Source organism: Chelonia mydas, chromosome 6 (genome assembly GCF_015237465.2).
Source record: "Chelonia mydas isolate rCheMyd1 chromosome 6, rCheMyd1.pri.v2, whole genome shotgun sequence".
Taxonomy (NCBI): Eukaryota; Metazoa; Chordata; order Testudines; family Cheloniidae; genus Chelonia; species Chelonia mydas.
In genome coordinates this window covers 111571629-111588186 of record NC_051246.2, presented here as the reverse complement: position 1 = coordinate 111588186, position 16558 = coordinate 111571629, and the positions used below count along the sequence as shown (strand labels likewise).

General features: G+C 41.0%; 1 protein-coding gene across 10 annotated transcripts in view; it reads right to left on the bottom strand.

Annotated features, from left to right (window-relative positions):
- Positions 1-16558, bottom strand: part of WDR20 (WD repeat domain 20) — a 71185-nt gene that overhangs the window by 21915 nt on the left and 32712 nt on the right. For 9 of the 10 annotated variants that reach the window (XR_006291371.1, XR_006291370.1, XR_005225610.2 and 6 more), the window contains exon 3: positions 8328-9605. The exons of the other annotated variant lie outside the window; for it this stretch is intronic. Coding sequence is in view for 6 of the 9 variants with exons in the window: in XM_037900965.2 (XP_037756893.1) it covers positions 8328-9605 (1278 nt within the window). In the remaining 3 variants the exon portion in view is untranslated. The remainder of the gene's footprint in view (positions 1-8327; positions 9606-16558) is intronic. 10 annotated transcript variants of the gene reach the window in all.

The following is a 16558-nucleotide window of genomic DNA, read 5'->3' as shown; positions in this document are numbered from 1 at the left end:
GAAGGAAAGAAGAAAAGAAGTGAAGATAAAGAGGCAAATTGCCTGCTGCAACTGAACCAGTCTTGGATAGACCAGAGAAGTTGGGACAGAACACAAATTACAGAAACTTAAGTAATTCTTAAATACAAAAAATCCTGCTAATGCAACAGTAATGTTGCCCACTTCAAAGTCAAAGTCAGGAAAGTGCAAAGAAATTCAGATTCCTACAGCAACTTCAAATCTGCTATGTTGTGCACACAATGCATACTGCGCACCAAAATAAGTTTATTAAGCTATGTATTCAGCAAACAACAAGGAACAGAATATACTAAGTGTGCAGCAATGGCAAATTAAAAGTGACTGCTGACATCTTAAATAACCATTAATTCTTTGTATTTATCTTTATTAAATATTTAATGAGAACAGCATTCATAGGACATGACACTCAAATCAGGAATTAATTTCCAATTAAAAACCCACAATTACAAGAGGAAAAAAAAGTTACCCCCGTTAAGCTTTGAAGTTCACACCATACTCCATTCACCTTAGTGAAGTAGGAAGTTCATAGTTTTGCCACTGCTTTTTTTTTTTTTTTTTTTTTGGAGGAAGTCTAATCTGTTCACGTTATGTCGTCAGTCTCCTTAAGTTACAGATCATAGAATGAATCAAAAATTGCAGAAAGCCCAGGGTGGGCAGATATGCAGAGTTCATGTATATTTTTCCTTGTTCCTACTGTTAAGACAGGTTTTTTTGGTGGAGGATTTTGCAGTGTTCTTTCTCTAATTCAAGTTGTTTCAGCAACAGTCCCTTGGCCTACCAAATGCTAGTCAGGCCTGCCAGAACATATACTGTGATTTCGTAAAGAGGCCAGGACTGAAATAATATTCATTGAACATGCTCAGACTTTAAAATCATTTAGCTTTTCATTCCCTATCCTGTAAATCTAATTCCAATCAAGTTCTGAACCAGCCATATTTGCATTTTCTATTCAGAAAAGAGACTGCCTTTAAAAAACGTTGGAGTACCACAATTCTCCGTACTGAAGGCATTTGATTTTTTTTTTAAATTCACCTTCATGAAGAACTTGCAAAACTTCTGAAATACCTTTTGAGGCTGAAGTGATGTGTAAAGACAAAAATTTGTAATGCAAAGTTTCCAGATTATAGCAGCTGAGCCTGATAGTCTGAATTGCAAAAGTGTTTAAATGTTAAGATGAAGCACCAAGCTACATGAATTTCTTTACTAGATCACACTAAAGGAATTCCTGATGGAGTCATAAGCTCAGTTAGTGAACTGGTGTTAAAATGTTATGGGTTTTTTTTAAAAACAGCAAATCCTTTATGAACATACACCCACCATATAGCAGAAGACTTCTTGAAAAGAACTTGGAGAGCCTGGGAGAAAGAGGAGTTACAGGAAAGCTGATGTTACAGTAATTTCTATTTAAAATGCTTATTTGTTTTGTTTCTTTTTAATATTTATTCACTTTATGGAAATTTTTATGTTTGGTGCTGAAGTATCTACTTGCCTTTTCTTGTTTCGCTGTAGTAATGTCATATGCCTGAGTATAGTTTGTGTACTAGTAGGATAAAGTACCTTGTAAATGTGTGCAGCAGCAACACAAGTGATTCAGATGCAATTTTACTTCTGGTATATATTAGTGTAGAGGGATATATTTCATTACTGAAGTGTATTTCCATCCTTGTGTGACAAAAAGCAGACTACTAAAATTCCACTATCTATATACAATCCATGTAAAAACCCTCTTTGCCTCAGACATCCACAGAGATGAGATAAATGATACCATACCTTAAGAGCTCTTAACACTTTGGTTTAGATATGATAGACACCTGTATCCAAGAGGCAGACTATACCTCATGAGTTTATGTACAATGTAAATGTATAATTGCCTTGTTTATCTTCTCTAAAGCCTTCTGAAGCACACACATGCTTTTGCTGACAGGATCCTAATTCCACCTAGGCCTGGGACCTAGTTTAGGAGGAAAGGACTCCTATAATTAAGTACACAGAGTAGCATTCTCTAACCTTTTGAAGCTAGAACTTCTGGCAAGATTTAGGTTACAGGTCAGGTAAAAAAAAGTGACTTGAGAGAAACCAGGCAAATTTGACTTTGAATAGAAACTACAGCAGCCAAGAATATGCAAACTCTCAATCTCAAAAGAGTGAACTGATGGAAAATAGTGAAGATGGATGAGAGTTCAGATTTAGGTGGCCCAAGTCAGACTAGAGCACAATCACATTGACTATTTCCTTAAGGACTTTTGTGCAAGAGATATTTAAAAAGGAAAGTAAAAGCCAGATTACAACTGGGAGACATCTTTTACCAAAGTATCCATTATGACTGTAGAATAGGGGGAAGCCAGATCCCCACTAATTCCTGTGGAACTTGTTTAAGCAAACAATTCTCAATTACATGGCATCTGACAATCAGATGTTCCCACAGCAAGCCATCAGGATGGATTTCACCTTGCCTCTCAGCACATGCTTTCAAAAATGCTACCAGGCCCAGTCACATTCGGGTCATTCACTTCACTATTTCTTGAAGTGCCAGAAGACCATCCAGTATTTAAATCCAATAATAGGGAAAGAAGGTTCTCCCATCATCAGAAAGCTACAGAGGAATCTCACCATCAGGGAAACTGATCTTTGCTTGCCAGGGCCCACAATGACTGTAGAACTTAGGTCAATGAAACCAGGAGAACTTGAAAGCCCTGTTAGAAAAGCCCTAATCTGGGAAACAACCTCCTGAATATCATCTTTGTTGACTGCTTATGTGAATAAACCTGGAACTCTGGTTTAATGAGTTGATGAGCTGTCCCTATGTACCTCTGATGTAAGTGAGTGGGCAGCATTTTCCATCAAAGTCAATGTCAAACTTGGTCTGTTCTGGCCTTACGATATTATTTATAGGATGGAAGCATCTGAATTCTCTTTTCTTTTGAACCACATAGTTAGGGCTGTGAACTTAGTTTTTTATAGTAACCTCAAGGTCTACTTAAGGTTGTGACTGAGAAGCACAGCCTGAACTGGAATCCATACGGGAAAGAGCTCCTGTAGAGTCCAAAGACACAAATTCTCCATTCCAACTACTGCTTGATGGATACACATTGACAGCTTAATTTACCCATGTCCGAATTACTAAATCTGAATTTAAAACAATTTCATGGTTCTGAAATTTAACGATTTTAAAAGAAAACGTGAACTTTACAACATAGTTCAAAGTTAGAAGTGACAGATCTAATCCCACATTTGATTTAATGTCAACTTGATAACAATTTCTGAAAGATTTATTCAAAAATTGCATGATTTAGTCAATCCCTTAAATTATAAAATGGCAGCTAAAAAGCTAGCAGTTTCACTGCAGCCATCTGTTCAGCAAGGTATGTACAGCATATAGAAAAAAAACTTTAACTTGTTACATCCCAGCTTTCAGAACTGAGATGTGAAAAGGACTATTGAAAATTATCTACATTTACAGTTCAGTCACACATTTTATTTAACGTCAGTATACAGAGGACAACCCCAGCAAATTTTGTAATGTCAAGTATTTAGTAAGGTTCTTCAGCTGTAACAGTGACAACAGAATAGCTAAAAAATAAGCAGTATGAAACAAACTTGAATTTTTAAAATTATAAATATACCAACAATACTTATTAAAGCTTAATTATTGCAACAGTTAATTTAACAATATTTCATGTTAGAAAGGCTCTATGAAATTTATTCAAGTTGTCAAGAAATTAGATGGAAGTGTAAAAAGGAAATACATATGAATTTTCTTTTGATTTGCACTAAAGATATAGTCAATACAATTTTGTACAGTATCACCTAACATATCAATCTTTAACAAACTCAAGTATACAGAATTGGTAAAAATGCAGGAAAAAAAATCTTGTTTTTAACTTTTACACCTAAGTTGTGCCACAGTAAATTAACTGACATGAAATTCGTTCTTGTAACATAAGCAGGCCAACAATTTTTTTCAGTATCAATTTAGGAGGTTTAAGCTGCTAAAGGGGCAGATGTACACACAGTCTCTTCAAGTACATAACCAAGTTTGAAAAAGGTAATAGTTCAAAACATGGGATTTCTGCAAGTATTTAGTAAAAGTCATGTTATTTCCTAATCCAGAAACCCTCACCCATAAGACCTTTTATACAGGGTTACGATCTCTCCTGGCTTCACTGAAGTCACTTTGCCACACCTCCATTGTGCACACCTTGCTATACATTATCAAACCAGTGTATTAGTTTAAATTCAGTCTGCTAATGAAGGTGTACTATACGTGCAATTTTGCTACTATATGCACATTACCGGAAGCTTCAAATTGCACCTTGGTAACCTGAAATAATAGTCGTGATTCAGTTTTACTGTAGAATTTATGCAGATACCAATATCATATTGAAATAATTCTATTTGATAGTACTTCAAAATACCAGTAATTGACCTTCAGTTGTACTGGGGAAAAAATGCTCTTTTTCACTGAGGAAGAATTAATGTGTAGCCAGTCTTCCCACTCACCGAAGTATAATACATGAATATTTGTTAAGTACTTTTAGCGAAAACATTAGTCTTACTAAAACATGATACTGTACTACAACTGTAGTTAGTTGGAAGATTTAAGGATGTTATAATTTAAGATTTTCATGTACAATAAGAATCAAAAACATTCTAAATTTCATGTGCATTGTTTCACAAAATGGTAACGTATTTAGTCTGCCAGATATATACTGCCATTTCACTCTCCTTTGTAGTTTTGTCCAATCTTTCCTTGAGCTCTCTCAGAAAAGAGAAATAAGTGGTAAGTTTCCCTTAAAACGAAGTGTTTGTACAAGATAAGCAGATTAAATTTATCATTCAAACATTTAGTTTATTTTGTATTGAAATAACTTTAGTAATTGAAATTTAGTAATAAAATTTGTGATTGTAATTAGCTACAGTCATGCCTAGTAAAATTGTTTAAGGTAAAAGAATTATCACTAAATTCCTTTGCATGTAAATACGAAGCATTTTTACTGCACCTGTAGTATTTGCAATTTGGCTTGAAGTAACCAGCAATGTGATTCACGCACAATTTCACATTTCTAATTCTCAACTATTTAAGTTGTTTCAAGCAAGTTAAGGGATAAGATTAAAATTTCCATGACTCCATATAGGTTTACCTAGGGAGCAATCCCCCTGGCCAACCTGATGACAGTTACTCAACTAAGGAGAGAAAAAACACTCAAAAGTCAAACCCTCAAGAAGAGTGGGCTAAGATTATAGTTCCTAAAATGAGAGAAAGTGAAATTTGCAAATGAATGGATCAGACTGAAAGGAAAAATTGTTCGTTATTTTTCAGACAGGTAAAGCATGCTTCCCCACCACCCTAGCCCAATTTGTTTTACTGCTTTTGACCAGGAGTTAGTACGATAATTTTAAAAGTGTGTTTGGGTCACATACTTTACAAGCACAATGTAGCCAATAAGAAAGCTCAAGGTATGATGGGTAAACAAGTAATAATTCATAAAGCTTTTAGCGTAGGTTGTATGGGGCTGGGATGGCAGTGCATCATACTGGCCTTATGAAATCAAGGTTGAAGATCCATTTCTGGATTTTCAGCCAAGGCCAGTAGAGACCAAACACTGTGGGCAAGAGATTCAATGGTCTAAAATGAGGAAGACCACCCTATGCCTGGTTGTCAGTGCTTTCTGTAAATTAGTGGAGAATACATGGCATACCATCTTTCAGACTGCACAGTAAGTGCTTTGATGGCTCTTCCAAAAAGGAGGCAAATGAGAGGGAAAGGCAGAGATGGCTCAGTGGCACTGATGCTTTCTACTGCAAGGTTAGTTTAATTTTCTATTCAGTCTTTCTTTGGGTTGGTTATGGTTGGCACTCAACTGAGGCTGTTTGTGAGGCAATGGTGGAAGAATTTTTTTAAACATGAAAAATGGGAGGGAGGGCAGTCTTCTAGGACTTTCAGGAACCCAGATGATGGGAGGAAGACAGAAGATAGCAGCTTTAAGCTACAAAGTGACAGACTTAGCCAAGGATAAAACTACTGGCAATATAGAAATGTGTGGTATATAACCCAGAAGTGACACGTTACCATCAGTGTTTTTATACTTTGACCATTCTCATTAAATATGCATAAAGTTATAATAAGTGCTCTGTCCTATAAACCAAAGGATGCTTTACTTTCTGGCAGAGATACTTCCCCATCAAACTCCTGTAAACATGCCACTAAAACTTAGTTTAAATCGCAGAGTGAACTCACTGTAAATGCAAATGAAGAAATCAGAGAAACAAGTCCATTTGAAAAGTCTTTCTAGGGAAGTAAATACATCCTAAATAATATGGCATTTACATCAGTGTGCAATATATTAATTTTGAAAGATCATGATAACTTCAGCATGAAAATGACTTACCTGTAATTAAAGTTTTCCATATTAGCCAAATACTTAAATCCTGATTTTGGGTACTGCATACTCTATCTCTGAAATATTTGAGATGTATTCTAAATCAAAACCATCAATGCACAAAAACTGATTAAGTTATGCTCAGCAGCTTAAGGAAGCCTAATTTACAAGTTCATAGAAAGAAAACGTACAGGGGTAGTGTTTGGTAATACACACGCAATCTGGGTTAACGTTTATGCAAAATAGCAATATTCCACCCTAGAAAGCTGAGACACTGATGCACATGTTTAAAGTTACTTTCATAAGAATGTTTGTGACTTTCACTGATTCACAGAAGTTAAAGTAGTTCCAGTGTTATGTAGTTTCACTATTCTGAGTTAATGATTCTCATGAACTAAATATCTTTAAAAGGTAAAGTAATGCCCTTTCCCCCACCTCTAAGAGAAAGATTCACTATGTTCGGACGTAGTAGATCTAGCCGCTAAGTGTGCACAGATGCTGAGTGGAAGGGGTTCTCAATGTGTACATATAATATGACAGATTTGAGAACCAGACTGGAGGAGCTTTTACAATATGTGCTTGGGGTTTCAAAGCAGCTAGAATCATCCCCCCCCCCTTTTTTTTTTTTTTTTTTTAAAAGGAATAATTCTGATAATTCAATTTGAGAATTTCTTGCAATAGAAATCTGAAGTTAGTTGTGGTGTATTTTAGTTTTCTGGAACACAGTTGTTGCTCCAACTACAAACATGACTCTAGAGTAACAGGTAGTTTAGGATTAAGGAACTACATATATCTATATTGTCCAATTAGGAAAATATTCAAATTATTTAAGACCAATACTCCAGGAATGCAATAGCCTATGAGTGCTGCATTTTTACACAAGTAATCAGAAATAAATGAGCTCCCCCTGCTGGTTCTATGGTTTCTCAGAACTGTATTTCAACAAAGCTATCTTGGCATAGAAGGTGCTTGAGGTTGTAAAATAGCATACTAGTTTTAGGCTCATTCAAAACACAGGAAAACAAATTTGCCATGCAATGGACAAAATAAATATTGTATTCAAGATTAGGAGGCTTTTACAAGGGAGTCTAAAAACCCTAGAAATGTATTACCTTAAATTGACAGAAGTGATGGCCTGAAAAAAGCCTACTAAAAAATTTGTCTTGCCTGCATATTTGACTAGTAAAAATGACACTATTGGACCAAACATGAAGCTGTTTATGCAGAATTTCTTTTTAAACCATGGCCATGATTCTTCTAATGATAATGACCCCTATAAAAACAAAATCAGGATCTTTATACAGGTTCATAAAATCTCATTAGGACTGTATTATGCATTTAGGACTGATTCACAATTTCAGGGAAGATACTGCAAATTATTCCCAATATGGTCTGCAGAGAGTTTTAAAAAATTTGCTCACAAGCTGACTGACATTTATTAATATTCCAGAAATCCATAAAAAGGTAGTGTTACACACTTAAGTTTTCAGATGGGAAACCTAAATTCTAAAAAAGCTAGCACTTCATGGTCAACTCAAAGCAGTAGTATTTCAAAACACAGGAAAACAGCAGCATAGGAAAATGTGTGAATGACTAATATTGTTACTTTAGTGATTGAACACTTTTAATCTAGTTTTTAAATCTTTGTCTTCACTATGTTGTGTTTAGATTAAAAAAAGTTTGAAAATATAGGAACACAAACTTTGGATATATAGTATTTCTCTGGTTGGAAGGCAACTAAGAAATATACCCCAAGACACTTCAAATCATTCAGAAATATGGCATGCAGTATCCAAAAGTATGGCTCTGAGGAAATAACCTTTTTACATTAAGCATAAAGAAATTTTATATCTAATAATCAGGTATATTGAGAAAACTACCTATTCAAAGTTCTAGTTCTTTGATGCAGCATTAAGGATTAAAACTTACCACTTTACCAGGCCTTGCCCATGTGCAAATAAATCCCTCCTGACAAGCAGTGACTATACAGTCTTCAAGAAAAATTAACACAGTCAGTCTTTCATGTGCTATCTTTTTACAGATAAGAGGCTCTAACAAGGGAACATCTTCCATTCTGGGACAGAGAGGTGTTCCCAAAGTTTTAGCTGGGTCCGTTTTGGTTTTAGTAACTAGGTTCAGTTTGTCACTGCTCTTGCTAGATATATGTCCCATGCTATGATTTCTCTTGTGATCTTTTTCATGGTGTCTTTCTTTCCGATCATGTAGCGATAAGGTTGCAAACTTACTAACACCAGCAGCAATGGCACCATCCATAACACTACTTTTACTGCCAGCATTTGAGACTGCAGAATGTGGAAGGCTGTTTGACCGTGGAAGAGGAGGGGGTACTGAGTTTCCAGGTGTTGTGATACTGTTTCCATTACTTCCTGGATTAGTTCCACCACTTCCTGCAGGTGGACTTGTGGCATTCATAACATTTGTGTGTGTCCTTGCTCTTGACAGAGGTTGGTGAGGGAAGAGAATATCTTCTGTAAGGTCCCACAAACAGAGTTGAGTGTCTTGGCCTACAGAACCAAACCTATATGTAACACTTACTGGACGACTGTCTGTAGAGTTCCTTTTTGATAACCTAGATTGTGTACTATTTGCTCGATCTCTACCAAAATGAAGGTCTTGGAAATCCTCATCACTGCCACTAAATTCCATTGGGTCACTCTCTTCTACACTAGTGGTATATGGATCAAATGCCACAACACTAACCCATGATTTATGTCCATGGCCTCTAGCTATTACTCGACAGTCCACAAAAGACCAAACCGTTACCAAGTCATCCTCTCCACCTATTACAATGTATTTCCCATCTGGGCTCCAACACACACATAGTAGTCCCCCAAAGTAGCTTTTCATTGTACCATGCAACTCCACTGAATCAAAGTTAAACACACGAAGAAATCCATCTTGGCTCACACATGCCAAAAATTTCCCATCAGGGGAAAAAGCAAACTCATTCAGGGCACCCTCGCCTACGGTCCATTTAAGTAGAGGATTTCTTGTGGATTTACTCTTGCAAGTGTGGACTGCAAAACTTTCTCCTTGCTTAAGTAGTTGGTAGTGTGGGGCTGTGGTACCACAAGTGTGCTCCACATTATATAAGTACATATTTCCACTGGAATGAGCTACTAGGAAAAGGCTTTCCGACCCTGGTACCCATTTTACACAGGTTACTCTGGACTTGTCTATTAGTCTCTGTGAAAAACAAAGAACAAGATACGCATTAGAAGAGTGATAGTTTTACAGTTTACATCTATTAAAAGAAAATTTTACGGAATTTTGAACACTGTCAAACTCATGACAGTTTTAAAATGGTTTTATTTCCAAAAGAAGCTCCAGGCACCTTAAGATAGGCAGTTACTAGTCCAATTTTTATTCAATAGTAAATCTACCTCAGTAACTAGGGCAATTTGTTATAGATCACAATTTAACACTCTTAGATTTACCTCTACAAACTCAGCAAAAACAAGAGGTTTACTTAAGGAGCCAAAGAATAGGGTCTCAAAAATAGTATGCAATCTGAGTGAATGGAAGTTACTCACCTACACTCTAACAGAATATCTAATATAAAGTTAAGACCAGAGTTCAGATTAAATCCCAAAAGCCACATATGGGACTTTCCCCTCAAAAAAAAAAAAAAAAAAAGTTTTTTTTTTGTTTTTTGTTTTTGTTTTTTTTAGGAGCCCACTGGAAGTTTCTAGAGTTACTGAAGTCTGCAGTGAATGTGTGCCAAGATAGATACTATAGGTATATTCAGTGATTACTTCCTATGACTTACAATAACCAAATTCCCAGAGGTGGATGGAAAATTGATGGCTTTATAGATAAGCACTGGTCAGAGACTTTAAATCAGAGCATCCCTTTTCCAAGTTACCCTTCACATATAGAAAAGGAGTACTTGTGGCACCTTAGAGACTAACAAATTTGAGCATAAGCTTTTGTGAGCTACAGCTCACTTCATCGGATGCATTCGGTGCATATAGAGGAACAGAGAAGTCCATTAGATCACCATCTGTACAAGAAGCAGTTTCATTTAAAGTATTAAGTACTTCCACAGATCGAGAGAGAATGAGTGACCATGTGTATTAAATATGCATATTTAGGATATTCTGAGTGTCTTGTTAGTGCTGAAAAAATTGAAAGCTGCTTAGCAAATTTCACCTGGCTGCTTGAGCCTGCTAGTCCAGCCATGGTGCCCAATAGATATTTGTAAACTCTGAGCTGATCCATCACGCTGCCCACCTGACCACCCACACCTCCAATGTGATCTAGGGCAGAAACAAGCAACAGCAGTAAATAAGTGAAAGTGTTATGGGCCACAGTTTGTAGGTTGAAAGAACAGCTGAGATATACAAAAAGTCAAGATTGCAGTAAGTAAAAAAGGAGTTCCCAGGGAAACACATAGGGACTGACTGGCTGTAGAGTACACTTTAATATTTGTCAGAAAAAAAATGAATTGAAGGATGAGGCAGTAGATAATTATATTCATTCTGCATATGTGTCTACCACACTGAAAAGCAGCAGTTAAATGAACATTTCAAGCTATGCTCTGAAGCACTTCTGCTGCTGTCGATCTGAGGATGAAAGCCAAACTCTGTAGGCCAAGTACTTACCATTCAGTTTCTTATGCACTACGAAAGAGTGGAGTTTAAATCATTTTGTATTTGAAGATTCAGAACAGTAACTTAGTCTAGCAAATTTCTTCTGAAATAACAAGCATCTTCAAATAGCAGTTTTGCTCGGTTTTTGTGGTGAAGAGTTGGCTTCTGTGCTCATTATTTTAATTGTGGTAATTGTTTTGTTGTTGGCCAATCATGCCTCTATTGTGGCCCCAACAAATATTAGTTAGAAAATTACCTTTATTAAAAGTATGATGCTAGGAAACTGGATCAATCCTGCCTGCCACAGGCCACATCTGTCCTCTAGCCATGGAATAAGTACTGAGATGGCACAACGGAAGCTCTCGCATTGCTCTATTAACATGGCTCAACAGTGGGCTAGAGACCCCATCTACAGGGGTGATTATTCTTCAACATTTATATTACACTAGCACCTGAAGGCCACAATCATATTAATGGAAGGTTTTGTACAGAAACAGACGACAATTCCTGCCCCCAAAAGCTTACAATCTAAGTTGACAAGACATAATAGGTGGATGAGAAACAAGCAGATTGAGGTGGAGATGCAGATGACTAAAGGTAACAAAAATGGGAGGTTCACAAATCTTAGTAAGGTTTCAGAGTAACAGCCGTGTTAGTCTGTAGTCGCAAAAAGAAAAGGAGTACTTGTGGCACCTTAGAGACTAACCAATTTATTAAATTTATTAAATAAATTGGTTAGTCTCTAAGGTGCCACAAGTACTCCTTTTCTTTTTGCAAATCTTAGTAAGTGATCACAACTTGCCACCTGCTTAACCATCAAGGTTGCAGTTTTCTGTATGCATCAGGAAGAGCAGAGTTTTGAGGAGGGGCTTGGAGAAGGTGGTAATGGGTTTATGGATTTTTGACTGGAAGCTTTTCCAATTCACAAGGTACAGCATGGGAGAAAGCACTAAAATGCTTGCTGGAGAAACAGAAACCTGTGGGTGGTAACTGGCAGAGAGACACTGCTATAAACAACAGGTTGAACAGGTAGGATGAGGCTGAACTGTGGAGGATTTTGAAAGCAAGGAAAACTCTGCATTTGATACAGTAAATTAAGGAGTCAGTGGAGGGACTTAAGAGGGTGAAAGGTGGGAAGGTAAAACAAGAAGATAATCCTAGCAGCCACATTAACAGACTTGAAAGGGGACCTGGTTACAGGCAGAGAGGCTGGAGAAGGAGATAAAAGAATTTGCTCAGAAATTGGTGGTGTGGGTAGACAGGAGAAGTTGGATCTTGGAGATGTTGTGCGAGGAGAATCTGCAAGATTTGAGACATGGCTTTAATGTGTGGGTCAAAAGAGACAGGAGAAACAAAAATGCCTAGACCACAGGCTTCATAGTTAATAGTTCAGTTGCCCAACCAGAGGGTGCTGTAATTGGATTACAGACTTGTTCACTGGAAATAAGACCACCACCAATTTATTTCACATACAAGACAAAGTTTTCCATCACTACAAAAATGGTCTGAATTTGAACAGCCAACCAGAAGCAAGAGGTTCCATAGTCTACTCCTAAGGGAATTCTGAGCCACTGTGTATGCACAGAATTAATGTCTGGTGTGGAATTTTCCCCGCATGGTAGAAAATACTGTCTGCCCAAGAAGTGCTGCAGTTCTACCTTTTGCCCACCAGAAGCAGCTGTGCCCAGAACAGCTGGCTGACCACCACCAACAGCTAGTAGCCAACTGTACTCGTTACAGCAGCCTGCCAGCGGAGCCAGGTCAGGAGGCAGAGAGGGGAACACGGGGCTGCTGAGGGGTCACAGATTTGGGTTCAGAAGGGCTAGTGAGGGTGGGGAGAACAGATTGGGGTGTGGGCCCAGTAGCTAGTGAGGTGACAGCATTGAGCCAGGGGAGTGCAGGGATACATGGGGACAGGGGCAGATGTGCCTGACTGAATGGGAGAGGCTTGGGGTCAGCCAGGGTCTGCATGGGAGAGGCTCCCCAACTCCTTAACAACCCCTGCCCTGCCCTCCAAAGAAAAAGTTCTATATTTCTCCCACCCACACCTAACAACCCTCCAGGTTCACTCCTAAGCTCCTTCCCTCTCCCTCAGCTCCTCCATTACCCCTGACTTCCCCAAGCCTTTGCACTGCTTTTGTGGGGTGTGGAAATACATTTCTGTATTGTAGTTTAAATGAATTATTCAAAGTTCTACATTAACATGTCCAGGAAGGAATCTATTTGTCAAAAAAAACATTTCCTGAATATGTGTGTGTGTGTGTGTGTGTGTGTGTGTGTGTGTGTGTGTTCGTTCTTACAGCATACTTGCTGACAGGTATTTTGAAATAAATTACCAAAATAATTGAAACTGGCATGTTTATATTGTGTTATTTTGACAAATAAAACATGCAGATTTTAAAATATTGCATGCAGAATTTTTAATGTTTTGGCACAGAATTCCCCCCAGAGTAACAGGGACTTGAAATGCTCAAGAAGCTATGTCTTGCATATTCCAATGATTTTATATTTTGATCACAAAGTAATAGGACTGATTTTATCTTACTGAACTTGTTTCATTAGGCAACTATGAGTGTAAAGATCTGGGATATCAGCAGGTTACTTCGCTAATCAGATATTTGTCAGAAGGAATCTCCCATCTTCACTAATTTAGGGCAGAAGAGATTGTCTGTTTTTTAAAAAAGGAGGCAGTCATATTTTGACCACTCCCCCAAATGCTTTCAAATCACTGGTGACAACTGTATTCTGCAGGAGATACAAGCCTGGACAAGTTTTGAACTGGATGCAAACATTTCCTAACTCTTGCATGTGTCAAGGTCTCAATTTGTCTGCCCCTTGGTGGCTCCCAGATTTGACAGCAATAGCTGAGGAATCTATTACAATTAAAACTGTCAGGATCAGAGAACAAGTAAAAGTCTACACTTCGATACACTGATAGTTGCAACCAACCACACTTCAGCTTGAAAAAATAGTGGTTAATGGTGGCAATTTTAAGATTTAAGGTTAGCACAGGCAACCAAACTTGTCACTATTAGCTGCATTTCCCATCTCTAATACTGCTAGTATTAAGTGACCTTCTCTGCCATAAGTTTGTTTTTTTCGAATACCATCTCACTTGTTAATTGCCTCAGTGGTATGAGAGTCAATTCACTTCACTTTAATGGAACCAGTTATTGTGAAATGGGGAGAGTGTCCCAAGCTGTTTGAATGCATTTATCAACTTTTATTCTATTACCATCATATATACTGGCAAAAAATAGAACTAATTCACCACCAGTGCACCTTCATCTTTTAGAAGGAGTTGTGTAGGTAGAATGCAGGCTTGGTCATGTCTTCACTTGGGGTTTTTAGGAAGAAGTCTCCATTGATGTTATCACCATTTCCTCTACATCAATGTGTAAGGCTAAGATTTTATCACGGTTATTTTTAGTAAAAGTCACGAACAGATCATGGGCAATAAACAAAAATTCACGGAGTCTGTGGCCTGTGCGTGACTTTACTAAAAAATAACCGGGGGGGGGGGGGGGGGGGGCGAGGGCAGGGCTAGGTAGGAGGTAGGAATGGAGCCCCGTGGGAGAGGAGAGGGCAGGGCACGAACAGACAGGCTGAGCCCCTGGCCATGGAGGGGGAGAGGCAGCACAGCCCTGGCCCCAGGGTTACAGTCACAGGGGGCACATAGCCCCTGCTACAGAGCTGGCCACAGCTGTGGGACAGGGGTGCGCAGCTCTGACTGAAGCCCCAGCTGCAGCTGGGGGAGGAGGAGGGTGGGTGGCACATGGCCCTGGGAAGCTGCAAGTGGGGGCACATGGTCTCCGGGTGCAGCCACCAGGCAGGGGCACGCGGCCCCGGCTGCAGCCCCTGACAGAAGCCTCAGGATTGGGGCACGCGGCCCCAGCCGCAGCCCCCACCAAGCACGCAGGGCCGGCCTTTGGGGTGGGCCATACAGGCATCTGCCCAGGGCGGCCTGCCCAAGGGGGCAGTGTGCGCAGGGTTTAGATTTCCACCTGACCTGCTACTGAGGGGGAAAGGGCTGACGGCGGTGTGTCTCCCTCCCCCGTGTACCCGATTTCCACTAAGTTGGGGTGACGGAAAAGGGGGAATCTGTGCGCACTGCTGCCTCTCCGGGTCCGGAGTTGTTGGCAGTTGCTTGTGTCTGAACAAGCCTAGTTCAGGCTCCTGACCCTGAGTGCTTTCATAAAGAGACAGCACACTCACTCACTCACTCAGGCACACACACACACACACTCCCCTCAACACAACGCACACCACACACACAGTCCCTCCAACACACACACCAGGGCTCCCTGCATCCAGGGTAGGAGTGAAGGGGCCACACAGTGCACGGGTTGGGATGAAGGGGACAAAGTGCAGAAGTTAGGGCAGGGGTGAGCAAACTTTTTGGCCCAAGGGCCACATCGGGGTTGCAAAATGGTATACAGGGCTGGGTAGGGAAGGCTGTGCCTCCCCAAACAGCCTGGCCCCCGCCTCCTATCACTTCCCGCCCCCTGACTGCCCCCCTCAGAACCCCCAACCCATCAACCACCCCTTATCCCTGTCCCCTGACTGCCCTGACCCCTATCCACACCCCCGCCCCCCGACAGGCCCCCTGGGACTCCCACACCTATCCAACTCCCCCGCTCCCTGTCCCGACAGCCCCCCCTCAGGACCTCCCCCCCCCCCCCCCAACACCTCACCCCCTATCCAACCCGCCCTGTTCCCTGTCTCCTGACTGCCCCCACCTCCGAACCTCTGCCCCATCCAACCACTCTCTGTCCCCTGACTGCCCCATGGGGCCTCCTGCTCTTTATCCAACCCCCCATCCCTTCACCCTTACCATGCCGCTCAGAGCGGCAGGACAGGCTTATTGGAAAGCCTGGGAGGTGGGCGGGCGCAAGTCTCGCTGCCTGCACAGCAGTGTTGCTGCAGGGGAAGGGGGACAGCGGGGAAGGGGCCGGGGGTAGCCTCCCTGGCCGGGAGCTCTGGGGCCAGGCAGGACGGTCCCACAGGCCGGATGTAGCCCGCGGGCTGTAGTTTGCCCACCCCTGGGTTAGGGGCTCAGGAGGGAGGTGCAGGGGTAGGATTGAAGGGGTGCAGAGATTGGGGCACAGGAGAGGAGTGCAGGGTTGGGGTGAAGAGGGCACAATGCAGAGGTTAGGAGTGGAGGGACTGGGGTGCAGGAAGGGGGAGCAGGCATTAGGGGCGAAGGGGGCACAGTGCAGGGGTTAGGGGGGAAGGGAGGGTGGGGAAGCCCATGAGGGCTGGGGCAATGGGGGGGTGTCTCGCCCACAGGGGCCAGGGCACCAAAATGCAAGTTCGTCCAAGGTGCCATTTTCCCTAAGGCCAGCCCTGCAAGCATGGGATGCTGCAGGGCTGGGGTGTGTGGCCCTGACTGCAGCCCCCGGCAGGCGCGGGGCTGGGCATGCAGCTCCAGCTGCAGTCCCTGCCATATTCGGGATGCCACAGGGCTGGGGTGCACAGCCTCTGCTGCAGCCCCCAGAGGAAGCTGCGGGGCTTGGGCTGTAGGGTCCTGGTTCCAGTCGGCCCGAG